At 50.3% G+C, this 18,173-nt stretch overlaps 1 protein-coding gene across 1 annotated transcript in view; it reads left to right on the top strand.

Moving 5' to 3' along the window:
• Slc2a1 (solute carrier family 2 member 1) overlaps positions 1-17,719 on the top strand; it is a 30,240-nt gene extending 12,521 nt beyond the window's left edge. The window contains exons 2-10 of the mRNA XM_046469025.2: positions 680-775; positions 12,237-12,397; positions 12,574-12,814; positions 13,452-13,614; positions 13,705-13,892; positions 14,168-14,272; positions 14,722-14,823; positions 16,066-16,269; positions 16,628-17,719. Coding sequence (XP_046324981.1) covers positions 680-775; positions 12,237-12,397; positions 12,574-12,814; positions 13,452-13,614; positions 13,705-13,892; positions 14,168-14,272; positions 14,722-14,823; positions 16,066-16,269; positions 16,628-16,828 — 1,461 coding nt within the window. The 3' untranslated portion in view covers positions 16,829-17,719. The remainder of the gene's footprint in view (positions 1-679; positions 776-12,236; positions 12,398-12,573; positions 12,815-13,451; positions 13,615-13,704; positions 13,893-14,167; positions 14,273-14,721; positions 14,824-16,065; positions 16,270-16,627) is intronic.
• Positions 17,720-18,173: the final 454 nt, after the last annotated feature.

Genomic DNA, 18,173 nt, shown 5'->3' on the forward strand with positions numbered 1-18,173 from the left:
GAATGGGGAGTCCAGAGCCCTGGGTTCCATCCCTGGCTCTGCAGCAGGCCCTTGAACACGTCTTCCCTTCTCGGGGCTCACTGAGAGGTGGGAAGGGGAGGGCAGGGCAGGACTAGGTATCCAGTGCTGACAAGTGTGTCTGTACCTATTTTGCAGACAAGCAAATGGAGGGAAGGAGGAGTAATGGGCAGGGTGACCTAGCCTGCTGGAATTCACAGAGCACATAGGCAGATGGGCGGGACTCAGAGGTCAGCACCTTTGGCTCCAAATCCAGGGTGCTTCCTCCATCTCTGCTGTTCCTTTCATGTAATTTGGACCTGCTTGCATAGGAGAGTTGGTTCTGAGCCTCCCAATCAAGTCTGGGGCTACCTGGATTCCAAGCATGGCCCCACCAGGAGAGACCCTCAGAGAATCCAAAGCCTCTCCCTGTGTCACCAAGACCATGCTTCAGAGAGAGAAGACCCTGATTCCTCTCTCTCCCCAGGAAAAGGTCTAGAAGTCTGCTGGGCTGGTTTAGGCACCCGAGGTCAGGAAATGTCCGAGTTTCCTGGGAGAGGGATGGGTGTGGTGCCAGGAGTCGGGCAAGATACCTGAACGAGGGATCCTGCCAGCCCAGGCCTTGCCCTATAGTATCGTGGGCCTGGACACACCTGTAACCATGTGCTTTGTCTCTCTGCAGAAGGTGACTGGCCGTCTCATGCTGGCCGTGGGAGGGGCAGTACTCGGATCCCTGCAGTTTGGCTACAACACTGGAGTCATCAATGCCCCCCAGAAGGTAAGTGCTATACTGTCCTTGTTCTTGGCCCCATACTCACATTGTCACCTGGGTGTCACTCCTGAGCATTGACTCCTGTCTGACTCCCCAGCCAGGATTCTAGAATCTCAGGGTCCACGGAATCCTGGGGTCTTTATAGGTCATCTTGACCAATTTTCTCACACAACATGGACATTTATTATAATCAGAACAGCACTTGTTGTAATGATGCTGTGTTCATAGGGCATTCTCGGATCACCAAGGGCTTTCCTGGTATTTATTTCACTTGAGACAGCCAGGTAGGCAGACAGACCATCATCCCTCCTTATCCCACAGGTGAGGAAAATGGCCAAAGAGGAGACTCCTACCCAGGGTCACGCAGCTAGTCAGAGACAGAGTTGGTATCCAACACCTCGCCACTAGGTGGTCCCCCAGCCTGTGCTCACACCCCATCCACACTTAGTGCGCTCTCTTTTAAGGCATCTGATTCCAGGTTGAAACCGCTTCGTCCCCCAGGAGACCGCGTCAGGCGAAGCAAAAATTCATGTCTTGCCTTAGGGTACCACATGGGTTGGAGGTCTGACTTCTTTCTCCCCACAGCACATCCCAGATCTGCCCTCACTTGTTCATTGGCATGTCAAGACTAGAAGGGATGCTGGCAGTGATCTCTAGCCCCACCAACTTGCTTTTGGGGGAAAAGGAAAAGAGAGTCTGGGCAGGAAAGGAGATTATAACCGAGTCCCTCCTGTACTGGCTATTTTGCATATATTTATGAGGATGAGTGGTGATTTCCACTTTATAGACCCGGAAAGCGAGGTCCAGGCTGATGAAATATCCACCAGGCCCAAGGACACACAGCCAGTGAATGGTAGAGTCAGAAGCCAAGCTCTGCTGTTTCCACAGCCTCAGGCTGTCTCTGTAACCAACTGCCCTGTCATTTAAAAAATTCATACCCTCACCGAGAGGTTGGAGTGAGAGTGCCTGGTCTTCCAGTCAGGACCACGTTCACTGTCCAGAGGGGTGAGGCTAGAAAATGAGGGTGGCAGACTCCTGAGAACAGGGGGCCTGTTTGGGGGACCAGGCAGTGTGTGGAATCAGAGCTGGGCTTCTTCCAAGAGGGCAGACAGGGTGGCTGTGGGGGCCACGCCCAATGCTGGGGAGCAGGTCACCAGGAAGGCCAGGCCTGCTGAGTCATGCTCAGCTGCAGCGGTCCTGACAGAACTTTTCCAAGCTTGCCTGACATGGCGACTGTGGGCCCCGGCCTGGAACAATCCCAAGTGCTGTTTTTGCTAAGTGTTTTGCACAGCTCCTGCCAAGGTGTGTGCTTTTGAGCTGGCTCCCTTCTGAAATCCTTCTAGATGGAACTGTCTGTAAGGCAGTGGAAAGCAGAGGCAGAGAGGCGGAGCTCGCCACCTTGGTTGCACATTGAGGTCCCCTGGGCACCCCCAGATTCTGGTTTAATTGGTCTGGGATGCTGTTTGGGTATTGAGTAAAAAGCTTCCTAACTGTGATGCATAGCTGAAGCTGGGAACTGGATTGAGTGATGTCTTGACAGTGGTCACAAAGTGAGTGAATGACAGAACTAGGACTCCAAGGTCAAGATGGAGAGGTGTCCAGGAACAGAACAGGGTGGGTTGACAGAAGGTCTACAGAGGAGAGAGGAAAAGACCCAGAGGAGAGAGAGCCAGCATTTAGTTAAGTGTTTAGTTTGCTGTGTCGCCAGGAGGATGGGAGGAGAGGGAAAATTGGGGAGCCAAAGGTGCTGACCTCTGAGTAAACCGGGGCTGGACTACTGTGGGCTTTGTGGGTGAGTTTGATCTGTACAACAAGTAACCACCAGAATGGTGTGGCACAGCTAGATTGGGCATGTGGAGGAGGGACTTCAGAGGGAGAATGGTCGGGACCCATGGAAGAGGGTAGGCAGAACCACATCTGCATCTCAGGAAACGGATTCAGGCTCCTGGAGTGGTGGGATGGATCTGAGAATGTGAGAGCAAAGCCAGGGACATTAGTGGGAAGGCTGCTGTGGCATCCTCCGGAGGAGGAATGGATAGGACTGGGTCATCAGTTCAGGCGACACGGGGTATCAGAGAGGAGCAGGCAGGGGAGCAGCCGGTAGGTGTCATGGGACGTGCAGGAATTGAGGTTCAGTGGGACACCACTGGGGAATGTGGGAGGTGCTGGGACACAAGGTTCTTAGATGCCGTCTGGAGAGGAGTTGAGAGTTGGTCACTGGTGTCCAAATGGGAGTAGGAAGATCTCCCAGGGAGACTAGAATAAAAAAGGAACCCAGGGTGAAACCCCTGAGAACATCCCCAGTTACAGAAGAGAGGAGCAGAAGGAGCATAAAAGGTGATATCTAAAACCCAGAGATAGGAGCCTCGAAAGGGGAAGACGTGAGGTCTTGAAGAACCAGGGTGTTTTGTGTTCACTGCTGTGTCCTTAGTGCCTAGAACGGTGCCTGGGGTAGTAGTTGCCCGTGGTCAGTGTGAGTAGATGAATGAAGTGAGGGAATGCTGTCAGATGCCCGGAGAAGAGACTGTGTAGCTGGAGGGATTATAAGGCTAGGATTGTTTTTCGTTTCATTTTGAAACCGGTAGATGAGGAAAGGGGGAAGATCAGGAAGTGAGGTGGGGTCCTGAGGAGGCAGATGGGTTAGAGCAGGAGCTAAGGGGCTGCATTTGTCCAGAAGGGACTAAGAAAATGTGACCAAATCTAGAAAGAAGTTCTCTAATCCTTGAAGCTTCTTATCTAATCAGAAGTTGGCTAAAGGTTAGCGCTGTGGTAGGCAGTGGGCAAGATAGCTGACCAGGGTGCCATAGAAGTACAGGTGACCAGCACAGGGGGCCCAGCTGAGGCTGTAAACTGCATTTATGGGAGTATTTGGGGACACAGGTCCAAAGGTCACTCCAGAAACCAGCCTTGAGAACATACAGAAATCTAGCGGTGTTTTCTGGCAAGCACACACGTGTTTGGAATGATTACATTTGCACTTACAAACTTCTCTGGCATTTTCTGACAGGAACAGATTAGAAGTGATCATTTTAACATGTGAAGAGAGAATAGAAGGATGAAAGAGGAAGGAACAAAGCACAGCTCAGAGCCGAGGTGTAGAACAAGGTAGAGTGGCCACTGGGCCTGGTAGACCTGAAGGCACTGTCCCAGGAAGATACAGGGATTCAATTCTGCCAACTCTGTCATTCAGAATGGCTTACCAAGTGCCCGTGCTGTGCCCCATACTGGCCTAGGCAGCAGGAAGGGACACACCTGTGAAGGCACTGGGCACATTCTGGACCTCATGGCTGTCTTATGTGGTCTGAGCCAGGCCCTGTCTCTGCCCTCTGAGGACTCCCCATGCAGAGTGGTGGCACTACCCCTTGTAAAACCAGAGTACAGTCATCCCTAGGAATCCATGTGACGGGGACTGGTTCCAGGACCTCCTACAGATTCCAAAATCTTTGAATGTTCAAGTTCAAATGTACACAATGGCGTTGTATTTGCAGATAACCTACACAAATCCTCCCACGTACTTTAAACCATCTCTAGGTCACTTACCCTAATACAATGTAAATGCTGTGTGTGGCATGGAGGAGTCGGATTGTTTAGGGAATGATGATATGAAAGGAAAGGTTTATACATGTTAAGTGCAAAAGCAATTTTTATTTTTCAAATATTTATGATCCTCAGTTGGTTAAACTCACAGATTCTGGGGGTTGACTATATAATTAACAGAGGGCTTCAGGGTGCTGCGAAAGCAAATAGGAGGGAATAATTGTGCTGGGGCGGGGAGGATGGGAAAAATAGGCAGGGCTGTATGAAGGATTTGCAGCCAAGTTAGACCTTGAAGGTGCATTGACTTCCAGAGAAGGAGGGCCAGGGACCAGCAAACCTGTAGAGATGCGATGGCATGAAGTGCTTGCTCCCTGATGGGGTCTTGCTCACTGGCATGGGACTTCCCTTCTGTCCAGAAACACTTTTCTTAGAAAACATCATTGGATTGGCAGTGACTCTTGACAGGAGACTTTGCCCACCAGTTGTGGGGGAGTCAGTTCTGCTGCTCATTACCAGAAGCTTCTTCTCTGCCATAAAAGAGGCCCAAAGGGCTTCCTTCTGGAAGTGGCTAATTAATCATGATACGATCTTAAATGTTTACAAAGCACCTTCCCTTCAATTACCTCCTCCCAGCAGCCCTGTTAGGCAGGTAGGGCTGATGATCTTCTTCCTCCTGTAGTTGAGGAAACCAAGTCTAGGGGAGGGCCCAGGAGAGCAAAGGATTGAACCAGAGGTGGAAGCAGGCCTCACTGCATCCTTTCCCTGCCCTACCCTGTGAGCAAAGGTGACATCCCTGCCATGTGTCCCCTCTCCCTAAAGGAGGGGGAAGGAGGTGGAAGAGGCAAGCCCAGCCACAGAGGGAGGTCTTCCTGATCCCCCCACAGCTGATCTAAGAATTGCCTTTCCCCTCCCCAGTCGCCAGCTCACCCCAGAGATGACTAATGCCCACAAAGAAACCATCAGGTCCTTACCAAGGGACAGTGTGAAGCGTGTTTGCGGGGAGGCCTTCTCAGAACCCAGAGTGATGGCTGGGAGGAGCCTGATGCCCACAGATCAAACCTCCTTGTTTGACAGTGGAAGGTGAGATATGTGTAGAGGTGAGATGGCCTGAGCTGAGCCCGCTTTGTGAGTGAGAGAATTGAACCAGGCTGGGGGTGAGACCTGCCTCTCAACCTGAGCCCACTGCCCCCTCAGTTTAGCTGGGTTCCAAGTTCTATATAAAGATCCAGAATTCTGGGTCTCTTTTTTCCTGCACCTGTCACCACAACTCTTACATCTTATTTACCTAGTGTCCAACGTTGTTCTAAGTGCTTTAGAAATGGTAATTCAGTTGTTCCTTACAATAACCCCACTAAATAGTTACCATAAAAGAAAGTGGGGCACAGAGATGTTGAGCACCTAAACCAAAGACACACAGCTAATAAGGCAGAACTGGAATTTGAATCCATGGAGTCTGGCTTCCGTCTGTGTTCTTGACCACTATGGAAGTTGGGTGTGATCAGAGCTGGGCACCTAAACACCGCTGGACATACCTACAGCTGGCACTCAGCTGGCCTCATGTTCTGAGCTCGGAGATGAGTCAAGCCCAGTCATGTACAGACGTCTCAACTGTTTCCCATACTCAGTTGCACAATCTCTTACACCATCACACCCTGTCACAGCCCCATCATCTTAAGTCCCTCAGTCAGATTCATGACTTGTTAGCAATTAGTAATCACCCTGTCTCCCTCTATTCCTATGCTGGGCCACAGCAACAGGTAAATCAGACCCTCTGTGTTGAAGCTAAGCCTAGAGTGAGCACACAGAACCTTGCAGTTAGCTGCATATGGAAAAGTTGGAGCAGAGACGGTGCTTGGCCCTAGAGCAGGGTTTCTCAACCTCAGCACTGTTGCCTCTTTCTAATGGGCAATCCTTTGGTGTTGGGGTGGGGGCTGTCCTGGGCACTGTTAGGATGTTTAGCAGCATCCCTGGCCTCCATCACTGTCAATAACTAGTATGACAGCCAAAGTGGACCTGGACCTAGACAGGTGTCTTCTGAAGGGACAGAATCACCCTCATTTGAGAAGCACTGCAGTTGGGAAGGAGGGGTGGCCCTCGGGGAGGCTTTCCAGAGAAGTATCCACATTGGCCAAGAGCTGATTAAGTGTAAGCAAAAAGGGCTCAAATGAAAGCACGGAGTATTGGGGTGTCCAGGTTGTGTGGGGGAAGCTGCCGTGTCTACCAGAGGAAGGGCAGGCATATGAGTCATAGTGTGGGTGGCAGTGACACTTCATCCTGAGGGCTGAGCAGGGCTTTAGATGGGGCTGTCAAAGTGAAATTAAGGTCCTGCATTTGTGAGGAAGACCCTGGAGGCCATGGACCAATGAAAGGTCACTACAGCCAGAGCAAAGGTCTGGCCTTGATTTGGAGGCAGGCCATGTCTTGCTCTTCCAGAAGAAGAACCTAGGTGGTCCAATCTCTGTTGTGGTTTTGGGTCCAGCTTCTAGCTTCAACTTGAGCCTATTTCTTCCCCAGACCCTAGAGAGAGGCCCCAGGGGACTAGTTTGAGCTACCCATCTGTCCAGCCCCACCTGGAACATTTGGCTCTGAACTCCCAGCTGACTCTGGGGTGTCTGAGTTACTATGGAGCCATACACTCTGAGCTGAGAGCTAGGGGGAGGGGAAATGCTAGGGCCAGCCCCTACTAAGAGGGAGCAAAAAGCTGGGAACAGGGGTCAAGGCCAGGCTGGGGGACTGAACTGGACAAACTGGCCCTTTCCTCCTTCTAACCAGAGCTGACAGCCTGCTGGCTGTTTAACCCCTTCATCTCCATATAACAACTAGAAAAGAGGAAGGAGGGTAAGAGGGAGCCCTATTGGGTGTGAGGTAGAAGACCCAGCCCTCCTAGGTTAGAGGGGTATCTAGAGGAGGATGGTAAGACCAGTTGGAGGTTCCCAAATGAACCTCTTGGCAATAGTCTAGAATCCTAGATCAGGGGTCAGCAGGCAGGCCAAGTCCAGCCAGCAGTCTGTTTGTATATGGCTCATAAGTTAAGAATGGGTTCACAATTTTAAAGGGTTGGAAGTAAAACAGGGGTCATTTGTGGTTCACAGACCCAACCTGATCTTTTACATGAAATGTGGCCAGTCCCTGCTCTAGATCACTTTGACGTATACAGTTTTCCTGTCCACAGACAGGAAATCCACTGCCATAGGTCTTATTCTCAGAAGCCTAGAAAACCAGGGCCTTTGCCCTCTGGGGCTACGGCCTGCTGGGGTCCCCGAAGCAGGCCCCTCGTTCCCTCAGGTTCTTCCTTATCCTGTGTTATGATTAGGGTAGTGATTCGTCTCCTGGCTATACAAAAACAGAAACCCTGTCCCTCCTGTTCCTTTGTAGGTGGTGGCCTCTCTCTAAGACAGCCAAAGTGACAGCTCGTTCCAGTGCCAAATGGCACACTCCGCCTCATGCTCCTTTACGGACACCTTCCGGACAGGGAGAGGAAGTGAGAACTTCCTCTGTAGCCAAGGCAGAAGCATGGTCCTCACCCGCGATTGCTTGGGCCTGGTGGAGGGTGGCAGCAGGGATTCCAAAGATGCCCATAGGAATACATGGGCCTCCCTCCCCCGCCCAGGACAGCAGCTGAGTGAGAAATAGCCATTGCCTGCACACTACCCCATCCCAGGGCCCTTGGCTGCACTGAGCTGGCTGCCCCCAGCTCTCTTTGACCTTTGTGCTCAGTGAGGGGCTAGCACAGAGATCTCTCATAGCCTCTCAACAGACTAATGCCATGTCAGTCCCCTCTCAACCTGACCAGGACCTTCCATTTCTGCCCAGCATGCATCCACTTACCCAGCTTCCGAAGCAGGGTAGAAAGGGTGTGAATGGGCTGGGAAGAGAGCAGAGGAGGAATGGAGGGCTGACTGATAATAGTTGTCCTGCAGGGCTCTGACTGCCATGCTGAAGAATAATGAATTGTGGGAAATGGGATCTGGCCTTGAGGGATGGAAGAGTCAGAAGCAGAATCCAAGTGAGACCTAGGGCAGGTGCTGTATGGGTAGAGAAATAGGACTAATCAGGAGACAGAATCAGTAGGACCTGGAGACGGCTGGATATGGTAGCAGTAGTAGGATCAAGACTTGTGACAAGCAGGCTTGTAATGGGCACATAAGGTGAGAGCCTCTGGAGCTGGCTGGTGCTGGGTCTCGCCTCAAACATGAGCCAGGGTTGAAGAGGCTGCTTAGGGAATTGGGAGACTGCTCTGTGAGATCCTGTTAGGGAAGTAGGCAATAGGATCTTCTTCCCCAAGGGGTACCAGACACTTCTAGGAGGGATGCTGAGGGATGACTGGAAAAGGTGACCCCAGAACTTTTACCCATGTAGAAGTCTTGTGATTCTCCAGGTATCCCCTGCCTTTCTTGGCCAACCGTCAGCTTGGAGCCCCATATGGCTCCCCACAGGAGGAGGGGACACAAAGCCTTCAAACCATCAGCAGGAATGCAAACCCAGGGCAGCTTCTTTCTAGAAATGTCAAGTTCCACATTCAGAAGCAGAAGCCTCCTGCCCAGCCCCAGCCTGGCCAGGAAGTACTGCTGGTTTGGGGCTGAGAAGATGAGTCAGGGGGCAAGATTGAAGTAAATGAAGCAGGCTGCTCCCCCTTGCTTATTCCAGTAAAGTGGTCTGAGCAGCAGAGGGGCTGGTGAGTGTGGAGGAGCTAGCTTGGGATAAGGTTGTTACCTCTGACTGTTAAGGAGACTTAACCTAGGATGGGGGCTCTGGGAACACCTCTTTACCTGTGGTCCTCTTACCTGCTGCCTCACCACCTCAAGTAGAGTTAGAGATCTCAGTGTCACATCCTTTAGCTCAGGTAGATATAGTTAAGTCCTTACTTGGTACTTAGTTAATCTTTTCTTGTACTGGGGATTGAGCCCAAGGTGCACTCTACCACTAAACTACATCCCCAGTTCTATTTTGAGGTCTCCCTAAGTTGCAGAGACTGGCCTCAAACTTGTGATCCTCCTGCCTCAGCTTACCAAGTTGCTGGGATTATAGATGTATACCACAGTTCCTGGCCTTATTTACTTTCTTTGCACATAATTCAATTTACATTAGCTGATTTCTTGGCAAATTTTAGAAGGAGTGTAGAAAATTGTGTGAGACCAGCCTGTGAAACAGAGGGGTGGAAGAAGACCCTGAGACCTTTGGATTGCAGAAATGAAAAGCCTTCAGGCAGGGACAAACATCTCTCCTTGTGCCTGAGAGAGACCCAAGGACACCACTGTGCTTGAACCCAGCTGGTAGGTCTGGTTATTCAGTGAGAGTGACAGAAGGAAGAAAGACTTCCAATCTGATGGTGGGTCAGGAAAGTTTGGGTCCACGGAGGGGCGAGCGTCATTTATCTGTATAGTTCCCTTATCTAGAACAGCTTGTTCTCTGCAAATTCTGATATTAAATGGAGCATTACTGTTCCTAGCTAGTCCCTTGAAAAACACAAGCACTTTGTGTTTTGTTAAAATCTGTCTTGTCTCTGCCCCCCCAGCAGAATCAAGGGCTTCTAGGATAAGAACCTAAGACCCTCTATTCATTGATTCCTGTATTCACCTATAGGTATCCCTGACATTGGCTCTTGGTCCCTGTACTCAGGGAAGACAAAGTCCTGGGAGTCAAGGAAATCTTGGAGTTGAATCTCAAAGGCAGGAGTAACGCATCCAAAGGCAGGGAAGGGCGGAGAAATCATACAAAGAGCGAAGGTGTGGCCTGTGCTTTGAGAGTAGAGGAAAGGGCAGAGGACAGTAGGCAGGGAGGCTGGATTGATCCCTAGCAGGAGACTTGATTCCAAAATGTGGCATAAAGGCTTAGTAAGGCTTTGTGGGAGGTCTGCACGGCTTGGGGCCAGTACCAGTGTGTGGTAGGTTGACTTTAGGGGTGATAGTGCCAGGCTTTGTGATAGGACTGTAAGTGCATTTCACTATTTCCCTATAGTACTGTGAAGTGGTATAGTCATGTACCACATAATGATGTTTTGGTCAGTGATAGGCTACATATACAATGGTGGTCCCATAAGATTATAATGGGACTGAAGAATTGGTGGTGGTGCTATAAACAACCTGTCAAGTAGTAAAAAAGCACAGCACGTACAATTAAGTATAGTATGTAATACTGTGTTATGATGATGATAGTAAATGACTATGTTACTGGTTTATGTGTTTATTCTATTTTCTATTGTTATTTTAGAGAGTACTCCCTCTACTTATTAAAAAAAATGTTTGCTGTAAGACCGACTGCTGTGTGACGCTGGCAGCAACCTCCTGCATCACATGTCCACCATGCCTCTGTTGTAGCAAGAGGCCACATCTAGTGGTGGGCCTGCACCATCTATAAGCTTGCATTAAGTGCACTCTGTGATGTTTGCACAGCAATGAAGTTGTCTAATGACACAGTTCTCAGAATGTATCCCTGTTGTTAAGTGATGTGTGATTGAATTGCTAACATCTGCAGTTTAGAGATGAGACAATTGGAACTCAGATGAAATAACTTGCCCACAGTCATACTGGAAATAAAGACTGGAGCTGAGATCTGAATTTGGTTGTGTTCCGATTCAGAGCCCATGTTCCTAATCATTGCACTGTCTGGCTTCCCTGGAACAGATAAGTAGATCCTTAGGACTGCCCTCCCCTCCCAGTTATGCCAACTCCCTGGAGCCTAGCCTCTACTGAATGTCTCTAGACTTGACAAGTCCTGGCATCAGTGCAGGGATGAAGACGGTTAGTGAGCATTCCAGGGCTCTCTCCATTTCCCCTTTGGCAAGAGTAGCTACCTACCACCTCCTCTTCCTCTATGGCTTGAGAGGAGTAGGGAGGACCACAAGCAGGGACGACAGAGAATGAAGGGTCTGCGGTACACAGCTGGGGAGGATGTCAGGCTAGGTTAACTTGAGATTGAATGTGAGCTACAAGCTGCAAGGGAAGGAGGGGCATGCAGGTTTGTAACAGGTTAAAGCTAGGAATCCTCAGATTAGATGAGCTTAAGTGTATATGTTATGGGCTGTGTGCACAGGAAGCTGTCTCTTATTAGTTGGGCCTGAGCCTGGCTACATGTGCGCTAGATGTGGGTCGGTGTTGCCCGAGAGCATGGTGAGCGTGCTCAGAACTAGGGCTGCCTGTGCCAGCCACATCTACTCTGCCAGGGGTGGGGATAGGGCTTGTGGGCAGGCCTGTACAAGGACAGGTGTCTCCAGTTCCTGGAACTGTTTCCCTGTCTGTATCCTTTCCCTAAACCTCCCAGTGGAGCACCTGGAGAGGGAAAGAGGCCATGGGTTCTTTAGGCTAGCACTCACAGACCAGCCCCAAAGGAGTTGGACTTGGAAGGCAGAATGTGACAGAGTCAGTTTTGTGAGCACATCTGAAGAGTGATATAAGTTGGTCATGCCAGGCCCTAAATGCAAATTCAGTGAGCCTGCACTTCCCACAGGGCCACCAGAATGGCAGAACCTGTCTGTCTAGCTGTGCTTCCTCCCTAGCAGGAGGTTGGGGAGAGGCCCCAGGGCAGGAGCTGGGGCCCTAGGGCACCAAGAGCAGAAGAGAAGAGACATGTGAGAAGAAGCATTTTCTCCCTGTGTGTCTCTGCTCTGTGCCTGAACTTGCTCCTCTATCATTTGCCACCATCCTCAGCAAGTCATGTTGAACATGTGAAACCAGAGCACTGGGAACCACGCCTTAGAGGAAGGGTGAGAGCTGGCTCTCAGAAATGGAGTCCAGCCCATGTTTCTTGCCTAAGGAAACTGAGCCCCTCCCAAACCCCCAAAAGAAGGGACTTGGTTCAAGAACATGCAGTAAGTTTGCAACAAAACTAGGCCCTGGGCCTTTCAGCATTCTGTGGTAAAATGGAGTTCTCCGAGCTAGGGGAGTGTGGGCCCTGGCCTCACCCACTCACCGAAGCTGCTTCTCTCCTGCAGGTGATCGAGGAGTTCTACAACCAGACATGGATCCACCGCTATGGGGAGCCCATCTTGCCCACCACACTTACCACACTCTGGTCCCTCTCGGTGGCCATCTTCTCTGTTGGAGGCATGATTGGCTCCTTCTCTGTGGGCCTCTTTGTTAACCGCTTTGGCCGGTGAGTAAGAGGGTCCTGGCCCTGCTTTTGGGGAGCCCATGTCTTCCTGTCCAGGGAGTCCTAGCAGGAAGGGGTCGGGGGAGACTTCTCTGCCTGTTCTAGGGTTTTACCTATGGCCCAGCCCTTGGGGTGTCAGGGAATCCAGGGACCCACCTGACCTGTGACCCCACCCCCAGGAGGAACTCGATGCTGATGATGAACCTTCTGGCCTTTGTGTCTGCTGTGCTCATGGGCTTCTCGAAACTGGGCAAGTCCTTTGAGATGCTTATCTTGGGCCGCTTCATCATCGGTGTGTATTGTGGCCTGACCACAGGCTTTGTGCCCATGTACGTGGGGGAGGTGTCACCCACAGCTCTTCGTGGGGCCCTGGGCACCCTGCACCAGCTGGGCATCGTTGTTGGCATCCTCATTGCTCAGGTAAGCCAGGGCCGGGTCTGCCTGCCTAGCACTGCCCCCATCCATGGCTTTAGTGGTCCTCAGGTCTGAGTCCAGCCAGGCTTCAACTAGACCTCCACCCAGCCTTCTAGAGCCCTGCGAAGGACAACCTCATGGTACACAGTTCCCAGAGAACACACTGCCACTTGCAAACCTCCCATGGGCCTTCCTAACCAAGGAGCATTCCCTCCGGCTTCTCATTCTTCTCACTCAGCCTCCAACCACAGGGGACCCCACTGTTTGTTTAACATGTGGGATCTCTCATGCCTCCAAGCTGGCAGGCCCTTGTGCATACTGTACCTCTCATCAAAAAGCTTCTCTGTCCATCCCCAGAGTCTGCCCATGAGAGAGTAGCACCCCCCATACTTTATGCCAGACACATTTGTAGCATTGTCATTTGTCCTCCCAGTAATGTGGTATTGGGTCCTACTTTCCCCACCTTACAAATGAGGAAATTAATGTTCAGTGGAGGTCAGGCCTCACATTAGTGGCAGAGCCTCCATAACTGGAGCTCTTTCCTTAAAGCACTGGCCGATACCAAGCAGGGAAGGCCACTGTGGTGGGTTGGCATGGGAATAGGGGCCAGGACAGGGGCGCTCACAGCCCCGGCTTCCCCCAGGTGTTCGGCCTGGACTCCATCTTGGGCAACGAGGAACTGTGGCCCTTACTGCTGAGCATCATCTTCATCCCAGCCCTGATGCAGTGCATCCTGCTGCCCTTCTGCCCCGAGAGCCCCCGCTTCCTGCTCATCAACCGCAACGAGGAGAATCGGGCCAAGAGTGGTACGGGCCGGGCCCTGCCCTCCTCCCTGCCCCATGATCCCTAGCCTTTGCCCCCATTCCGAGCCACCCCACCTTCTCTCGTCCCACTAGTGCTGAAGAAGCTGCGCGGAACAGCTGATGTGACCCGTGACCTGCAGGAGATGAAGGAGGAGAGTCGGCAAATGATGCGGGAGAAGAAGGTCACCATCCTGGAGTTGTTCCGCTCTCCCGCCTACCGCCAGCCCATCCTCATTGCCGTGGTGCTGCAGCTGTCCCAGCAGCTGTCGGGCATCAATGCTGTGAGTACCCCCACCCACCCCTTCCTGTGGCTCCAGCCAAGCCCCAGGCTCAAGTGTGTGCTATGAATTAAGTCAAACAAAATAATAAGCAAGCATCTGCCCAAGAAGCTTCCCTTTAGAGCCAAAAGCCTTAAAGTTACTGGTGCAGTGTCCTCTGAGCAGTAGTATTTGTCCCCTTCATTCCTTACTCACACTTTATCCTGCATCTACTGGTGCAGAGGCAAGGGAAGGGCCACAGCACCTAGCCAAAACCCAACAATCTCTCTGCCTGGCAGGTGTTCTACTACTCTACAAGCATCTTCGAGAAGGCAGGAGTGCAGCAGCCTGTGTATGCCACCATCGGCTCAGGCATTGTCAATACAGCCTTCACTGTCGTATCGGTGAGTCTTTGCTTGTTGTTGGTCTGCAGCCAGGGTACAGCTCAGAGCCTCAGGGGCCCATGATAGAACTGACAGCATTTGCTGGGAGCCAGGCATGTGTCATGTGCTCCCTAAGCGTTCTCTCATTTCATCCTCAACATCTTGTGAGGTTCATTACTGATAAGCTGACATGGATGCTCTCCAAAGGTCACAGCCAGGATGCTCAGCTGTCTGGTCGCTAGGGCCACCTTGTACTGCTATTGGGCTCTAGAGTTAGCTCTTTGCCCTCACCCTCTTATCTGGTCCCAAATAGAGCCCTAGGAAGGAGGAGGTGCTGTCTCCCCCAGCCCTCTCCCCACCCCCCGGTCTGTGCAGTGCCATGTGGCTTTCCCCACTATTGACTAAATTCTGGGTGGTGAGCTGTGAGAGACACCAGGCAAGGGTGACACTCACACTCTCTCTGCCCACAGCTGTTTGTGGTGGAGCGAGCTGGCCGGCGGACCCTGCACCTCATAGGCCTGGCTGGCATGGCAGGCTGTGCTGTGCTCATGACCATCGCCCTGGCCCTGCTGGTAAGTGGCCATGTTCTGGAGGGTAAAGTGGCTGGGGATATGGGAAATCCATCTGGGCTTAGATCCCAAAGTGCCTGTGTCAGCCCCAGCCTGACAGGCTACATGGGACTAAACTCTCCCTGGTTCTGCTCCCTGGGCCAGGGCCTGATCTTCTGGCTCTTGAGGTTGTCTCCTTTTATCCCACTCACATCGGGTCTTGAACTTTCTTCTCCTTGATTGAGTTTCTCAACACAGCACCTCTGGCCTCAGACCCCAAGCTCTCATCTCCCCAGAGAAATGCCTTGCCTGCCCCGAATTGAACCTTTCAAAGCTTTCACATGTAGACTCAATTCATCTTCACAAATACCCTAAAAATATTACCCTCCCCACCACAGAGATGTAGAAACATACCTGTCTCGCACAGTTCACACTACTCAGAGATGCAGTTCAGCCATTACAGGTTGAGTATCCCTTATCTGAAATGCCCATACCAGAAGTGTTCTGGATTTCAGATATTTTTGGATTTTTGAATATGTACATATACAGATTGAGCTGTCTTAGGGATGGTACCCAAATGGAAACATGAAATTCATTTTTCATATGCATCTTATAGTCAACTTTATACAATACTTTGAGTGTGCTTACATTTTGACTATGATTAGTCACTATATGAGGTCAGGTGTGGAATTTTCCATTTGTGATATCATGTCAGCAGTGCTCAAAAATATTGATTTGGAGCACTTTGAATTTCAGGTTTCAGATTAGGGATGCTCAACCTGTATTCCCACTTCATGGGTAAGGAAATCTAAGTCCCATGTCAGATCAATGATGAAGCTAGGCATCCACCTCAGGTGTGCAGGCCCCAAGCCTGAGACTAACCTCTGTGATTACCTATACCAGGCCCTCACATGCACAAACACTCATTTGTCAACCCCTGTGCATTACACTCGTACAGCTAAACTTGGGGAAATCCAATGATTGTTGAGGGGATGATGAACAACAGATCTAAGATCTGAACCAAAGTCTTTTAATTTTTCTATCATGACCTCCTAAAAAAGAATGATTATATGCAGCATTATAACATTTACAAACCAAGACCCAACACAGGGTACCCATGTCATATGGTGTATCCAGAATCAGCACCCCAGGTCTCCTGCCTTCCAGCCCAGAGCTGGGGCCCTTGGAGCTGATTTCCTCTAAGGAGTCATTACAACCCAGTCTAACCTCTCTACCACCACCCCCATTCCCCAACTTCCTCAACAGGAGCAGCTGCCCTGGATGTCCTATCTGAGTATCGTGGCCATTTTTGGCTTTGTGGCCTTCTTTGAAGTGGGCCCTGGCCCGATCCCATGGTTCATCGTGGCTGAACTCTTCAGCCAGGGTCCACGCCCAGCTGCATTTGCCGTCGCTGGCTTCTCCAATTGGACCTCAAATTTCATTGTGGGCATGTGCTTCCAGTACGTGGAGGTAAGAACTCCCATTGCTCAATCCTCATCATTTTATCACCTACATGTATGACCTCATGTGCAAAGTGCTCTCTCAATATTTTAATCAGGAATCATGCTGAGAAAGAAACTTGGGCTCAGAAGTCCAGGTTACCTGGCTGTGAACAATTCTAGGTTCTTTCCTTAGCATTGAATCATATTCATAGAGCCTGTCCCATGCCAGGTATAAGCAATCTCATTTAATTATTACAGCATTCCTGAGTGGTACATGGATATGTTTCCTTTATCAGATCAGAAACCTAGAGGTAAAGTGACTTATCCAAAGTCCTGCAGCCAGGAATATAGGGTCATGACCTCTAACATGTCTGTGTATCTTCCAGCAACTGTGTGGTCCCTACGTCTTCATCATCTTCACTGTGCTCCTGATTCTGTTCTTCATCTTCACCTACTTCAAAGTTCCCGAGACTAAAGGCCGGACCTTCGATGAGATTGCCTCTGGCTTCCGGCAGGGGGGAGCCAGCCAAAGTGACAAGACACCTGAGGAGCTGTTCCACCCTCTAGGGGCTGATTCCCAAGTGTGAGGTGCTCCACGCCCCCAGCCCGGCCTGTTCCCAACAGCCCCAAGAATCTCTCTGGAGCACAGATAACTGGACAGACTTCCAAACTGACAGATCTCAGTCAAGCCGGGTCTGGGGCTCCTTTCTTCAGCCAGCAATGATGTCCAGCAGAATATTCAGGACTTTAATGGCTCCAGGATTTTAACGAAAGCAAGACTGTTGCTTAAATCTATTCAGACAAGCAACAGGTTTTATAATTTTTTTTATTACTGATTTTGTTATTATTTTTTTATCAGCCAGAGTCTTTTGTCCCCACACCCCAGGCTTCACCCTGAGTGGTTCAGTGCCTGAGGGTAGGGGCCAAGCCCTGTCCAGACACTTGCCTTTTTCACCAAGCTAATCTGTAGGGCTGGACCTATGATCAAGGACACACTAATTGAACTATGAACTATGAGGCTTCAACCCCAGGAGGTGGTTGTGGCCACCTCTTTCTGCAGACCTGGATCTCTCCACCTTAGGGATCGGGCTCCATTTTAGGATTTGCCTATTCCCATCTCTTCCTACCCAACCACTCAAATTAATCTTTCCTTGCCTGGGACCAGTTGGGAGCACTGGAGTGCAGGGAGGAGAGGGGAAAGCCAAACTGGGCTGCCAGGTTCTAGTCTCCTCTGCACTGAGGGCCAGATGATGACCATGAAAGAAGGGCCATGGGAGGCCGAAAACTCACTGCTGAAGAAAACATGGACACTCCTGCCCTGCTGTGTATAGATGGAAGATATTTATATATTTTTTTGGTTGTCAATATTAAATACAGACACTAAGTTATAGTATATCTGGACAAACCAACTTGTAAATACACCAACACACTCCTTCTGTAACTTACCTAAACAGATATAAATGGCTGGTTTTTAGAAACATGGTTTTGAAATGCTTGTGGATTGAGGATAGGGATGTTTGGATGGGAATGAGAGAAACAAGCAAAGTTGCAACCACTGCAGTGGCTTGGGACTTTGGCTCAGGATCCCATCCCTTCCAAGCACCTCTGGGCAATGTGGCCTTTAATTGCTCAAAAATCTGTATGATCTCTTTTATTACCCAAAGAAAATACAATTTCTTTATCTTGGTATTCAAGGTATTCCCATCATATATTTGATAGCTGGAGTTCAAATAATAATAGCTCTGTGCCAACCATGATGCTCAGGCTTGATATGAATTATCTTAAATGTGAAGTAGGTGCCTGAATCTTCATGTGACGGGCTCACAGAAGTTATGTGCCTTAAGTCTAATAGCAAATATGTTTAAAACCCTTGCTTTTAACAATCACACTTCAGAACCCCTTCCCCATGCCTCACCTTCAAACAAAGTGGAC

The sequence above is a fragment of the Marmota monax genome, unplaced genomic scaffold (genome assembly GCF_021218885.2).
Source record: "Marmota monax isolate L192 unplaced genomic scaffold, Marmota_monax_Labrador192_F-V1.1 WCK01_AAM20220418_F8-fsc00008, whole genome shotgun sequence".
NCBI classification, from domain to species: domain Eukaryota; kingdom Metazoa; phylum Chordata; class Mammalia; order Rodentia; family Sciuridae; genus Marmota; species Marmota monax.